The sequence below is a fragment of the Emys orbicularis genome, chromosome 6 (assembly GCF_028017835.1).
Source record: "Emys orbicularis isolate rEmyOrb1 chromosome 6, rEmyOrb1.hap1, whole genome shotgun sequence".
In the NCBI taxonomy this organism is placed as follows: Eukaryota; Metazoa; Chordata; order Testudines; family Emydidae; genus Emys; species Emys orbicularis.
Genome location: NC_088688.1, coordinates 119,615,225 through 119,631,121, shown reverse-complemented (window position 1 = coordinate 119,631,121; position 15,897 = coordinate 119,615,225). Strand labels below are relative to the sequence as shown.

Here is a 15,897-nt window from a genome sequence, read left to right as displayed (position 1 = left end):
AATATCCTCATGACATCACATCTCCATTTACATTCTTTCTGCACTTTTAATTCATAATGCCGTGTTCAAACCATTGTCTGGAAAAAGTCAGACAGTATAAAGAACCAAAAAATGATGACAATGAACACTTGCACTGATGAAAAGCAGGCACGGATCCCTAGCTGGTTAGCTGGGGAAATCCTACATCCCTCTCTCTTGTTTAGGTCAGTGTATTTCTCTCCTCTCTTTCTGTTACAGTTGGTCATTTTAATACAGTATATTCATCTATAAGCCACAGTGCACTATCATAAAATATATAAACCGAAAAGCTAAAGAAAATAATCCATAGCATGATAAAATTCCACTACAGAGGAGCATTTTTAAATAAGTAAATGCACCCAGAATTTATCGCCAAGGATGCTGGGAAGTTAAATTCGCTGTTTGTAAAATACTATGTAATCCACAGAAGGCAGGTGTTAAATAAGTGCAAAGTACTCTTAGCAGTAGTAGCACAGGTTTCACAACTGGCCAAAGTATCCTCCACCCAATCTATACTAGAACTACATTTTAGATCCAATTTTCTGACACAGGAGTCTTAATAGAACGTCAAAATCCTGTAACTGGTCACTCAGACTGGCATTTAAATGCATGAAAGGGCATATCTGAGCCAATTTGAGCATCCAAGTGTAGAATTTGGATGTCAAAGCACAGAATTTGAAGTAGAAATTTTCCAGCTCTTTTTGATTTATTAAATGGATTTACTGCATTTTTTGTTACCAAGAATTATAGCACAAGATAACACACCACCATTTGTAGCACCCATGCATTTAATATTTTTCCTAAACAGATGTTCCTCTTTCCATCTACCAATTCTTGGCCTCAACAGAAATTCTTTTTTACCGAGGTCCAAACTAGAGATGACCAAATCATTTGGACAAAACAGGACTCAAGTCTCACCTTTGCCCAACCAGCAAAATGAGCCAGAAATTTCACTGAGACGAAGGCAAAGTATCTTACAATCCGTTTCTCCATTCTCCCCTTCTTGCACCCCTTTCCTCACCCACCTTTTACTGGTGGGATCTCAGCCAGCTGCTGATGTGACTACCATGAAAATCACACTGGAGAAGCAAGGCAAAATGCACGGCACACTTTGGAAGCCTCAAATCCCATGCACTCTGTGACTTCCCAAGCATACTGTGCACTAGACAGTGGCTGGCCCAGCCCCACCACTTGCTACCACTGCAAGTAGGAAAATTACAGAACCTCTTCCTGAAAACTACAGCGGGCAGAGAAAGGGCTACCCAGATTCCAAAGAGGAGCAGAATCCTCCCTACAGCAAAAGATGACAGAGTAGCTGTCCTAGCATTCTTTGGATAGCCTATTGGAATCTTGATTGGTATCAAGGTTCTTCCTGTCCTACTGAGGAAACAATTGCTAATAAGACATATACATTAAATTTCGTAAAAATCACCAGGAGCCCCACAAAAAAAAAGTTCTTTTTTTTTTAATCTCTCCCCAGCCCCCACACGCACACAGCAAGTTTTCCTTTGCATTTCTAAATTAGAGCAACCTTGAAAATCTCATAACAAAACTCAGCTGAGATCACCACATTTGGGTCCAAACCTTGAAAAACCAAGAGTTTTGCCCACTGACAACACAAAGTTATAAGTCTGCTCAAGCTCACTCATGCTGGGCCCAGATGTGCTCAAAAAACTCTCACAAATCTTTCAACAGACTTGGTCTGGATTTCAAGCTTGAAATGAAGCCAAAATTTCATGTGGTTTCGGGTTTCATTGCTAAGGCTTTGCACAGCTCTAATTAACATACTATTTGCTTGCAAAACTGATCTGTCATATATTCGGATTATAATTGCTTTGTTGCATCCCTGTTAGAAATATGTTAGAAGCCTAGACAGCTTCTTGAACTGTTCATCCAGATGGTACTATTAAAATTCCACACCACTGTAATTATTCACATTCCATTCTCATGCAGCAAAGTAAAAAAAAAATAACAATAAAAAAAAATCATGTCTACATTTAACATATGCACTTAAATTAGCATTGTTATAAAACGTCTATTTATTAATTCATGCTTTACCAACCACACATCTTCTTCATGAACGGCGTGTGCTGTAAAAAATGAAATCCATATTTTTCAGTTAAAGAAACTATAGAAGGTACTTGTCTTATTGATGGAAGACGACTGTCATGTCATAGACAACAGGACAACGTTTAGCGGCATGATTAGATTTAACTGGTAAAGTGGCCACCTAGGGCACCACATTTCAGGTAGCATCATGTCTTTGAGAGGAGATCCAATCCATGAAGAGCTCAGTTGCCAAAGAACTCTGCTTCTGAGAGCCTAACTTTAAAGAACATCATTGCAGGTGAAGGGAGGCTGTGAAGAAGATGCATTCCCTAACCTAGCAAGAAAGAGAGGCTGAAGCAGATAAAGAGGTTATATTTTAGCATTCTGTGTGGCTTGGAATAGAATGAACTTTAATAGGCTATCTTAAAAATGATAGGATGGCAGCAACATCTTAGGTCTATCTCTGTACAATGGCAGAGTGTAAAGGCTTTTTTTTTTTGCTGACCGGCAGCTGCTGTGTTTTTATCTGAGAGTCTACATAAGTTTGAAATGTGATAGGTGCACACAAGGGAAGAGGAAGGAAACGTAAGATATCTGCTTTGTTCATCTGGGGATGTTTGTGGGGTGGAAACCAAAATATTCTTCACTAGGGCTGCACAACACCGAGGGCCAGCCATGATATTAGCAGCTTCCTACGTATGTACATCTCCAAGTAGAATTTTGCACTCTGATATTTCTCTGAGAGTCTCTTTCTCCCATCATTCTGTCTCATATTTTACTTTCCATGGACTTCCTTTGTCACAGCTGTCATGGAAATCTCTGAATGTGTGTAATTCCTGTGTGGGCCATCACTCACTTAACTTTGTTTGTTTGTATAAAGCACATAACACTCCGTCTGCTCCTCTTTATATGGCAAATCATTCACAATACTGGAGGAGGTTTAGGGCCAATTTCTGCTGTCTGATGTTGAGCATGTGGCTCTCATTTTATTTTATGGAGACTTTCTAGAGGACATTTTGGGGTAATTAGGGAAGTAAAGTACTGCTTTCATTGACTTTACACAATTATTTTGTTGCCTCAGATATAATGCTATAAACCACGTGTCTAACCACTGGCATAAATAGAGTAATTTTAATTAAAAAGGCACATTGTGACCAAAAGCACCCCTGTATTCACACCCTACACACTATTGTAATAATCTTTGTACAAAATAGGTCTTGTGAGGTATATTTTGAAAACTAATAACTCACTGGTCAATAATATCATGGTGAAACGTAGGTAGCAACATTATACGTAAAGTTATGAAATCCCCCTATGATGCTGTTAGCACATGTTCAAAACCACTCAGCCCTGCCTACGCAAATGTTGTTAAACAGGTCTATCCTATCCAGAGAAATGTGGGTTTACCTCAATTTACAGGTAAGTAGTAAACAGGTCCTAAAGACAGCAAGGGGAGTAAATGAGAGGAGACAAAGCAAATTTGCATTTCAGCAAACACAGGTGGGAAGAAAGAGCATAGAGACTCCATCACCACCAGACTCCATGTCATCTCCTTTACAGTTTGAATAATCTTTGCTTTGAAGGGGTAATCTTCAGAAGAATCCACTTTCAAGGTTCACTGGACTATAAAAGAAAGGGGGCAGATAATCCCAAGTTCTCTCTCTTGCTCTTTCACCTAAGATGACAAATGCACCATCAGCCTCTGGGAAAGATCCTGACCAAGGAAAGGGTCAGTCACCATCTTGCTGGAAGACTGTAGATGAGAAAGGCCATCCCATCTTGCTGGAAGACTGTAGATGAGAAAGGCCATCTTGAACAAAAGCCTGGAACTAAAACTTGGTAGATTAAGTTTTAGACTTTTAAATGCATGCTTTCACTTTTATTTACTTGTAACCATTTCTAACTTTCTCTCTTACACTTGAACTCACTTAAAATCCCATCTTCTTTTGTTAATAAACTTGTTTTATTTTCTAATATAAACCAATCCAATGCTGTGTTTAGACTGAACTATTCCGTGACTCCAGTCAAAGTAGCAAGCTGTTGAATATTGACTCTTTACAGGAACAACAAAACTTTAATATCTGAACTTTCCAAGAGAAGGCTGGGCAGCGCAGAACACACATTTTTGGGATAATCTGGGACTGGGAGTGTGTTGGGGTCCTGCTGCAAGTAGTAACCAAGGCTGGTGGAAGCCAGAGTGTGACTGATGTATTGCTGACAGGCTGCTGAGGTAAGAACTGCTAAACCAGGGCTGCAGCTATACAGATACTGAGCATGCGGCCTGCAGGCTGGTAGGCTGTTTGTGAGCAGCCCAAGTTGGGAACTACAACAGCAAACCTTGGAGAGGCACCCAAGGTTGCAGGGCAGGTAGTGACACAGCCCGTCACTGGTCTGGATTGCACCCCGGAATGTGACATGTATATACATTAGAGGAGGAGAACAATTTCCTATCTTGATGAAAACTCTATGCGCAAGTCATATCCTATGAATTAAAGATGATCTACAATGGTATCCACAATCTTAAAAAATTGAAAACTAAAGGCAGCACAATTAATCACAGTCCATCATCAAGTCCCACCAAAGCAAACTTGCCAGCAGCATTCCCGCGCGTTATACCATGAATAAGAGCTAGCATAGAGTCTGGAAATTCCTCGTGCTTTACAAAACCATACTTACGCTCACCAGGGGAAAGTTCAATAAAAAACACTGGAATCTACTTCGGAAAACAAGATTTCAAAATACGTTTTTCTTTTAAGGAATACACGTGACCTTTTGTCTCTCTCTCTTTCCTAAGAGGCAATACAACACTTCAGCAGATTAAGTTATATTTGCAAGAATAGGCCAATTCTATCCAAAAATAGAAGTGTGCAACTTTCATTAACTTTGCCAGATGATGCACAGCAGATGGCAGAACTTGGCACTTCACTGGCATTGCATATAATACAGGATATCTCGTGAAACTTTGATTTAACAGATGATTGCTGATGTGCTATTGAAATAACATTTTGTTCTGCAGTTGCCAAATGCACACTTAAAGAAGTTATGGTTTATACTGTTTTTGTTCAGGGGCACGTTCATGCTAGAGCAGACCCTTTTCAACGGAAGAGGCAAAGTGCAGGATCTGGTGATAGTTCTGTAATGACTGGTCAACTGGAAAATTCATTTGACTTCTGCAGTAGTTAATAAAAACCAATATACTGAGAGGGATAAGTGTTGAATACGTTTGCCATATTTTGCCATAGGAATGCTCCTTCTTGCAAGCTGAGCCCGAAGAAATCAGATATAAAAACCCACCTTTTTCAATTGAGTTAGGATTGAGAATATATGTCACTTAAAATAACTGGTAGAATGAAATATTCGTGAAAGCAAAGAAATTTGAAGTTAAAGTGTGACATGCTTCCTGCAGCTCCTGTTGGCTGGGAACGGCGAACCGCGGCCACTGGGAGCTGCGGGGGGCCGTGCCTGCGGACAGTCAACGTAAACACAATGTCTCGCAGCCCGCCAGCAGATTACCCTGATGGGCCGCGTGCCAAAGGTTGCCGACCCCTGCGCTAGACCTTACTGATCCTTCTCACAGAGATCTGAGAAGATACCCTCCATGCTTAGGTTCCAGATCTATCTGTGTCCTTTCCACTCTACCCTTTGAGCAATAGAGGCCTGACAACAGTTACAAATGATAGCTAACAACCACATAACCTTAATTTAAAAAACAAACATTATGAAACATCATGAAAGGCCATAATGTTGTTGTAATTCATATACTTAGCAGAGCAGGCTTACATTTCATGAGGCAGCTGGTGAAAATTTTGATTATACATGTGAGAGCTTGGAGACAGAATTAAGATTGATACAAATCAGTATTAACTTTATCTTACATTTCTTTTTCTGGTGATATTTCATTATAACTATTTCTCTTAACTAGCTTATAAACTAAATAGAAAAAAGTTAAGAAGTGTTTTGATTATTGTGACATTTCTCTCCCATAAAAGTTAATGCAATTGGACACAACTTGTATATCCTTTTTACAAGCATATTTTCCCTTCACTTCTTGTAATCATTCCATTACGTTAAAAAAGCATTTCCTTAGATGATCTTTCGATTGCAAGAAAACTTTAAATTGAATTCGGTTTTGTTTGTAAAAAGGGATTGCATAATGACAAAATGGCTGATATCCATCCAACCATATTTTTATAATAGCTCTTATCACTGTAGCATCCAGTGCTTCCCAGAATTGAAAGCCAATTCCACAAAAGACCAGTGCAATCATTTTCCTCCTTATTTCCCTTTAAGCAGGTCAGGCTATATATGTGAAAAATAATAATAATAAATGAATGTCTACTGTGAAGCTGTATATTGCATCTGACTATTTCATCTTTGTTCATGGACAATGCTATATGAAATCCAGGAATTCAAAAATACTGCCTTCATGTTTCTGCTATAGGATACAATAAATGCCTCTATTTCAGTCAGAGGATTGTCTTTCTATAAGCACTACTAAGGGGCAGTTGACAAAAATAGTCACACAAAAGTCACACAAAAATAGTCACACAAAAGATGTGATACGTTTCTGCTTAGCAACTGGAACTTTTTTCTTCTCTGGCAAGTGAAAGCCAGTTTGGGAGAATCCAAGAGTATTCAGTCTATCATGAGTTTAATGTAAGAACCGCTTGCATTAAGATTAATCTACAATGGCCTGATCCAAAACCTACTAAGTCAATGGGAGTTTTTCCATTGACTTTGCATCAGACTCATAGGCCACATCTACACTACCAGTCAGATCGGCAGGTAGTAATCGATCTATCGGCTATCAATTTATTGTGTCTCGTCTACACGCGATAAATCGATCCCCGAATCGACGCCCATACTCCACCTCGGCAGGAGGAGTAAGCGGAGTCGACGGGGGAGCCAAGTAAGTCGAACTAAGATACTTCGACTTCAGCTACACGAATAGCGTAGCTGAAATTGCATATCTTAGATCAATTCCCCCCCCCCCATCCCAGTGTAGACCAGCCCATAGTCATAAATCTGCATGCAGAACAGCATATGACTTCGTGTGATCTGAATTAGATTTACATTTAGGCTATGTAGATAAATTGGGGAATCTGAAAAATAGAGACTGACCTGTGCATTCATGCTGTAGTCCTTTACCGTAGTACCCTTTTTCACAGATACATTCAAACTGCCCTGTGTGAGTGCCACATTTGCAGCTTGCCATGATGTCACAGCAGTTCTCATTTGCCTCACAGAGATATGAACAGTGGGATATATCTTCTTGAATGTAACTGCCAGAGGGCAGATCTGTAATACAAATCAATTAAAAAGGCCACAATAGTTAATAATTAGTGAAATGTCGCTGAAAACTTTATAGTTCCAATATTCACTTGTGGTGATGACGATGTGAAGCAAAACTTCAGTTCTTTGAAATGTATGTCTCAAATCCTGAAGTTCTTAACTCAGGAAAAATGCTCACTGAAGTCTATGAAGCAAAAATCCCGAGAACTCTGTTTTTCTCTGACAAGTCTTTACTCAGTTTCTTTTTAGTTCTTACTAAGGCAAAATTATCATTGGCCTCAATGCAAGAATTAAAAGGAAAACAAGGGCCCAAATTAGGTTCCACCAAAATCACAGGAATGAATTTGACTTTGATGACCCTATGAGATCAGTCTGTCACTGAATATGTAACTGTTAAAAATAGGTAGATTCTCCGCCTCCACAAAAAAACATCTAATTAAACATCCTTTAAAACAGAAAAAAACACCATGCACCAAAAGAATTTGGTGGTAGATATGTACCATATAGGGTGACCAGATGTCTCAATTATATAGGGACAATCCCGATTTTGGGGTCTTTTTCTTATATAGGCTCCTATTACCCCCCACCCCCGTCCCGATTTTTCACATTTGCTGTCTGGTCACCCTAGTACCATATTCATGTTAAATCAGAAGATTTACTTAAATCAAAACTACATAAATACTCATGGATAGATTCTTAGTTGATGTGCAGTTGCATAGCTCCTTTCAAGGGAGTGTAGATACACTTATTTACACCAGGTGAAGATCCAGCCCTATATTCTTAACAGCTACTCTCATCCTCCTTTTTTTGTTCAGTGGCAATTCTTCATAAAAGTAAACATCAGAAACCAGTTCCATTTTATAGAATTTTTATACCTAAAGAAACGTCACATTTACATTTATGAGAGGTATTTTTATGAATTTTTGAAATATTCTAAATATGTGTTATGTGCCCACAGTGTATAAAGGCTTTTATTAATACTGAGACAAATTCTGAAGTCCTTCCTAGGGCCTGTCTGCATCTTTAGGTGCCTAAATACCTTTGAAAACTGGCCCAAAGTTCTTATTTAGGCAAAATCTCCATTGGGCCAAATCCTGACATTCTTACCCAGTTCTTACTCAGGTAAAATGAAGCCTTGAAACTGGTCCAAAGGGCAATGTACATGCACATCAAAGAGAAGAATTTGGCCCAATCTGTTGACTTTGAAAGATCTACTATTTACCTTAATTCCTGAAATCTGTTGGTTTCTATTGAATGTAATACAAATGAATGCAAGAAAAATACCAAAGAAAAGAGACAACAACACCTATATGAAACATTTCACAAGGCCTTACAGTAACTCCTCGCTTAACGTTGTAGTTATATTCCTGAAAAATGCGACTTTAAGCAAAACGATGTTAAGCGAATCCAATTTCCCCATAAGAATTAATGTAAATGGGGGGGTTAGGTTCCAGGGAAAATTTTTTCACCAGACAAAAAACTATATATTATATAGATATACACTCACTATACATTTTAAACAAACAATTTAATACTGTTCACAGCTATGATGACTGTGAAGCTTGGTTGAGGTGGTGGTTAGAGGGTGGAAGAGGGAGGGATATTTCCCAGGGAATGCCTTGCTGCTAAATGATGAACTAGCACTCGGCTGAGCCCTCAAGGGTTAACACATTGTTGTTAATGTAGCCTCTCATCAAGGCAGCATGAACAGGAGGGAGGGGAGACAGCATAGCAGACAGAGACACATATCTTGTGTGTGGGAGAGAGAGAGAGATGCACACTGCCTCTTTAAGTAAGCTGACCCACTCTTAAGTGCATTGTCTTTTTAAGTGGATCAGGAAGTTGAGACAGCAGCTGCTGCCCCAAGCTCTCTCTGTCTCTCTCCCTCCACGTCCCCTCCCTGCCCTATATGGAGAAGAGGTAAGCGGGGTGCAGGAGCAGGGGGGAGGGGGACACCCTGACATTAGCCTCCCCCTTCCCCCCCTGCACAGCAAGCAGGAGTCTCTGGGAGCAGCTCCAAGGCAGAGGGCAGGAGCAGCACATGGCAGCGGGGGGAGGGACAGCTGAACTGCCAATTGCTAGCCTGCTGGGCGGCTGCAGCACAGGGAACTTAGGGGAGCGAGGAGCTGATGGGGGGCTGCCGGTCCACACTGGTTCCAAGCCCCCACCAGCTAGCTCCAACGGGCTGCTCCTTCCTGCAAGCAGTGGACAAAGCAGGCGGCTGCCAAACGACATTAGAAGGGAGCATTGCACACCTTTAAACGAGCATGTTCCCTAATTGATCAGCAACGAAACAACGTTAACCAGGACAACTTTAAGTGAGGAGTTACTGTATTTCCAGCCAGCCCTATGCTCTCTATAGCATCTGAAATGATACTTCCAGGGTTACTAAATGTAATACCTTCATGAAGAGCTCTGCGAGCTAAAGCCTCAAACTCTGCAAAGCTGTGAAGCAGGTAACAGTGTTCCTCCTTTGGATGGGAAGCCATGTCATTCAGTTCTCGGATGTTGCCCTGCCATATTCCAAATGTGAAGATCTCTACTCCAAATTCTACACGCAGGGATGCTGCGATGGGTCTAGGATCACCTCCATTGGAATATCCATCAGTAATGAGAAATATCACCTTTGTAGCATTTTCACGGGAGTGTTGCAGTATTTGCTGAAATAGAGTATAAAACAGTACATCTCAGGCAAAGGGTTAGCAGTGGCTGACCTGCACGTAGTACTTTCTTCCATGGTGCATCTCCTTTTATTTGGCTTGTTTTCTGACTTAATCCAGTTTTGCTGGACCACCCAGTACTAACACAAGAAGATCAACAATCTTTAATCAGAGACTGGTTATCAAGCCAAATATTGACTCATTTTTATATGCTCAGACTCCTGGCATGATACAGATATTGTGAATATGTGACACTGAGCAAATGAGCCACTTTTCACAGTGATGAATAAAATCATTTGCTCTGGCAGAGGGCAAAAAGAAAAAGAAAATTCAAACACACAGTTCTTATGGTGGTGAGAAGACCTTCATTAGTGTTTCATCAACTCTGACTAGGTAACAAGTAGGATGGATAGTACACTGTAGATGCAACTTAAGACCCATTGAGCCAGAATCTCAGATGGTGTAAACTAGGAAAGTGGCAATGGAGTTATGGTGAATTACAGCAGCTGAAGATCTGGCCCTTGTCCTTTGCAGTTTATCATAGTGGGCCACATGTTTCACAACTGAAATCACTGTCCAGAACAAAACCGTTTACCTGATCCCTTTAACACAGTGGTGGGCAATGGCCTGTCAGGGTAATGTGCTGGGGGGCCGCGAGACAGTTTGTTTACATGGACCGTTCACAGGCACGGCCGCCCGCAGTTCCCAGTGGCTGCGGTTCACCGTTCCCGGCCAATGAGAGCTGTGGGAAGCGGCGGCCAGCCTGTGCCGCTTCCCGCAGCTCCCATTGACCGCGGCCACTGGGAGCTGCGGACGGCCGTGCCTGTGAACGCTCAATGTAAACAAACTGTCTCGTGGCCCCCCAGCGGATTAGCCTGATGGACTGCGTGCGGCCTGAGGGCCGCAGGTTGCCCACCACTGCTTTAACAGCAGGTGGGAGTGTAACCAGATGCCATAATGCAAATGTGTCACAAATGAAAATCATTGTCCATAGCAAAACCATTTATCCGATCCCTTCAACAGCAGGTGGGACTGTAACCAGATACTATAATACAAATGTGTCACAAATGGTGGGCAAACATCTTTTACCATATGGACAGTTACAATCCTCACCAACACTTTGAAGGGTTTGAAATAGAAAAACACACACACACACAGAGCTTACTTATACACCAACACTGCAGTTGTGTGAAAAATTTCAGAAACTATGATTGGTTAAAATGTTAAAACCTGATATCCTGGTACAGGCCAGGAGCCTTTAGAATTCCATTTATGTAGCAGAAAATTTCTGCCCGACAGACATCAATGCCAACATAATGGCAGACTCATGGGCCCTCTAAGTCAATGTGGCCTGGGAGCTCAGACTAAAATCATGGCTCACCAGCCACTAATCAAAAATGACTAACCCAAAGTCTGTGCCACTGGTGTTGTTCTACTTTCGGAGTCCAAGGAGGCTTGCAGAGCCTTCTCTAACAGGACAAATTTCAGCCTTGCCTCCCTAGCTCTCTGGGTACGCTTGGAGAAAAAGCGACATTGCCTCAGGACATGTCCTACTCCAATATGCAGTGGGCACCAAGAGCATCATTAATGGTCATCAAAGCATCACACAGGGTCAGGTATCAAATCCTAATGACTCAACTTCTGTCACGACTAGTACTCCTGCTCAGGGTATGGATGTCAAGATTAACTAAAATTTGTCTGATCTATGCTTTTTTTTTTTTGCTAATGGCTGTAAAAAGAGAATTACACCAACTATACTAAATTATATAGAATGTTGTCAATATATACAAAGCCAAGGAAATAACAGCGTGCACAGAGTAAGCAGGCACTGCAGAGGTTCTGTCCTGTTGCCATGGGTGCTAAAAAGGAACTCAGAAGCACCAGAGTCCATTCCACCCTTTATGCCCTTGATTGGCAGGGCCAATAGGGTACCTAGGGCACAGGCGCAGCCCATTGGACACAGCTGGCTCAAAGATTCTGATCTCGTGTGCACAGAGTGCACATGCATCAAGAGCGGAATCTGTGTGGCCAACCACTCAGACAATAATTTAAGGTCCCAAGTCTATAGCTTAGAGGCAGCAATCTGTGCTGCCATTCAGGATTCCTAGCCACAAACTGTAACTCTTTGGACTGAGACCAGGATAATGCATTAACATGTTTGGTGTACTACAATGTAGGTAACATCTGCTATTTGGGCAGGAGTAACATGAAAGACAGAGCTGAGTCCTGTCCTCTCCAATGGGAAATGCTACCATGAAGCAGAACCTGTCACAAAGGCCTTATTTTCCTCACCCACATTAAAATGAAGGAACACAATTCCTGTATTGACTAAGGGCTGGATAGTGCAGTCCTTTCTCAGGGAAGACTCCAACTGGAGTTAGTGACAATTCTGACTGAGTTAGGACTGTGGGACTGAGTCCTAAACACTGGAGCGTGCTAAACATACTCACTCGGTCTTACACGAAATATTCTGAATCTTTCAACTACAATATTGAGACATGTTCTCTGTCCATAGGTATGACATCCAGTTGCTTAAGTACTCTGCGAAACATCTGTCATTTAATTTTCAGAATATATTTTGCAATACATTTTGACGAGTAGATGTATAGTATATGCATAATCTTGCAAATTAGTGCTTTAAATTTATCCATTTGCAATCTGCTTGATTGGAATCTGTATAAAACTTTTGCCAGGCAAAATATCTGCAAACAAAAGCAAAGAACACATGCACCATAATGTTTGGGGATGAGATACCGTCTTATCTGAACCACCAGCATTCCTTCTCGGGATATGACTCCAATGGGTTACTGTACCACCCCTAAAACACTTTTCATAGAATCATAGATTAGGGTTGGAAGAGACCTCAGGAGGTGATCCAGTCCAACCCCCTGTTCAAAGCAGGACCAACACCAACTAAATCATCCCAGCCAGGGCTTGGTCAAGCCGATCTTTAAAAACCTCTAAGGATGGCGATTCCAACCCCCAGCTCCCTAGGTAACCCATTCCAATCACTTCCTTCAGTCTGCTGGCAATGCTCCTACTAATGCAGCCCAATATGCCATTAGCCTTCTTGGCAACAAGGGCACACTGTTGACTCATATCCAGCTTCTCGTCCACTGTAATCCCATGTCCTTTTCTGCAGAACTGCCGCTTAGCCAGTCGGCCCCCAGCCTGTAGCAGTGCATGGGATTCTTCCGTCCTAAGTGCAGGACTCTGCACTTGTCCTTGTTGAACCTCATCAGATTTCTTTTAGCCCAATCCTCCAATTTGTCCAGGTCACTCTGAACCCTATCCCTACCCTCCAGCATATCTACCTCTCCCCCCAGCTTAGTGTCATCTGTGAACTAGCTGAGGGTGCAATCCATCCCATCATCCAGATCATTAATGAAGATGTTGAACAAAACCGTCCCCAGGACAGACCCCTGGGGCACTCCGCTTGTTACCGGCTGTCAACTAGACATCGAGCCATTGATCACTACTCATCGAGCCCGACGATCTAGCCAGCTTTCTATCCACCTTATAGTCCATTCATCCAGCCCATACTTCTTTAACTTGCTGGCAAGAATACTGAGGAAGACCGTATCAAAAGCTTTGCTAAAATCAAGGTATATCTCGTCCACCACGTTCCCCATATCCACAGAGCCAATTGTCTTATCATAGAAGGCAATCAGGCTGGTTGGGCATGACTTGCCCCTGGTGAATGCATGTTGACTGTTCCGATCACCTTCCTCTCCTCCAAGTGCTTCAAAATGGATTCCTTGAGGACCTGCTCCATGATTTTTCCAGGGTCTGAGGTGAGGCTGACCGGTCTGTGGTTCCCTGGATTCTCCTTAGTCCCTTTTTTAAGGATGGGCACTATATTTGTCTTTTCCAATTGATCAGGACCCCCCCTCCCCCGATCGCCACGAGTTTTCAAAGATAATGGCCAATGGCTCTGCAATCACATCAGCCAACTCCCTCAGCACCCTCGGATGCAATAGATCCGGACCCCCCTGGACTTGTGCATGTCCAGCTTTTCTAAATAGTCCTTAACCTGTTCTTTCACCACTGAGGGCTGCTCACCTCCTCCCCATACTGTGTTGCCCTGTGCAACAGTCTGGGAGCTGACCTTGTCTGTGAAGACCGAGGCAAAAAAAGCATTGAGTACTTCAGCTTTTTCCATATCTGTCACTAGGTTGCCTCCCCCATTCAGTAAGGGTCTCACACTTTCCCTGACCTTCTTGTTGCCAACATACCTGTAGAAACCCTTCTTGTTACCTTCGCATCCCTTGCTAGCTGCAACTCCTTTACTGGAGTGGTTCAGGGAAACTGTACTTGGAAGTGTCCAAGGGGGCAATCCTCAAAATTATAATTTTTTTAAGTGTGTAAAAATAAAAACTTTACTTCTACAATTACCGCTAAAGCTACTGTTTTAAATGTCACTGCATCACGCAATGAATGTGAACCTGCTAGTTCACCTGCTAGCTATACTGCTGTCAACACACCGATGTCAAAGCTAACAAGTAGTAGTAATACCCAGTGTAGGAGATGAGATTAGTGAGAGTTTTCCCTGAGCAAAGACTGCAGGATCAGACCTTATATCAGTTACACATATATCACAGACTGATTGAGGGTGCAAGTGTACTGGTCGTTACCTCTTACAGGGCCTAATCCAAAACTCATTAAAATCAGTAGAAAGCCTCTGATTGACTGCGGTGGGGTTTGGATCAGGTCCATGTTGAATTATGTTTTGTGAAGCATTATGGCATGATTATGCCTTCTTTTGGAATTCATAAATCCGAGATCACAAATTAATTACCATGGTAGAAGCACATCATATTTTTTATCTATCTATATATACACACACCTCTGCCACCCGATATAAAACGAATTCAGATATAACGCGGTAAAGCAGCGCTCCGGGGGGGGCGGGACTGCACGCTCCGGCGGATCAAATCAAGTTCGATATAACGCGGTTTCACTGATAACGTGGTAAGATTTTTTGGCTCCCGAGGACAGCGTTATATCGAGGTAGAGGTGTGTGTGTGTATATATATATATATATACATTAAATAAACATGCCTTTAGCATTTTAGTGTCACAAAGAAAATCTAAAATCTTTTTTTTTTATCTTGAAGGAAAGTGGGCATCATGGCCACCTGCTGTCACAGCACATTTAATGGAAACCTAGAAAACACTCAGTTAGTTACACAATATCATTCCCCAAAATCTCCCTTTAAAATTATTATACCCTGATCTAGCACTTATTGAAAAACAGTTGATCAAGAACTAATCTCAAAAAATGATTTTCTGGATAAAGAGCATTTCATTAAAAGGAAAGTGACACCAATCGTATGCCAGCCTAACAAACAGCTGCTTCAGACCAGAGATCATGAAATTACCTGGTGTGCATTCAAAACGTGCAGGCAACAGTGGAACCTGCCAAAGAGACAATCAGACAGCTAAATATTGCTCCTAGAAAAAAAAAATGAATAGCTTGGCCCTTAAGCCTTGCAGCTGTAATCTTAGATATAGAATCCTGTTGTATAAGGAAGAGGACTAAAAGAACAAAACGGAGAGACATTAAGCGTTTGAGCAAAAAAAGCAGACACAAGTCTATTTTTAAATTATATGCATATGGTAGACACTGCAATTGGTTGCTTTGCCTCTTTTTATGAACATGGCACTAAATACAGGCTACTTGAAGGAATGCTTGATATTCTAGTGCGGGTCTACAACTGTTCGATGTTTTCTGGTAAATTTCACCCTAATCTATGGTCACTGATGGAGCTGAGGCCAAATGGATTACATTTTTCCCCACAAACATTTGTCACACATTTTTCATCAGTTTTATTTAATGAAAATCTGTATCACCTTCCTCTCCCCGCAGCCCTCCCAG

The 15,897-nt window shown here is 41.7% G+C and overlaps 1 protein-coding gene across 1 annotated transcript in view; it reads right to left on the bottom strand.

Moving 5' to 3' along the window:
* The window catches only part of SVEP1 (sushi, von Willebrand factor type A, EGF and pentraxin domain containing 1), a 169,305-nt gene that overhangs the window by 141,456 nt on the left and 11,952 nt on the right, over window positions 1–15,897 (bottom strand). The window contains exons 2-3 of the mRNA XM_065406573.1: window positions 9,761–10,019; window positions 7,189–7,365 (exon numbers count right to left, since the gene is read on the bottom strand). Of these exons, the coding sequence (XP_065262645.1) occupies window positions 7,189–7,365; window positions 9,761–10,019 (436 nt within the window). The remainder of the gene's footprint in view (window positions 1–7,188; window positions 7,366–9,760; window positions 10,020–15,897) is intronic.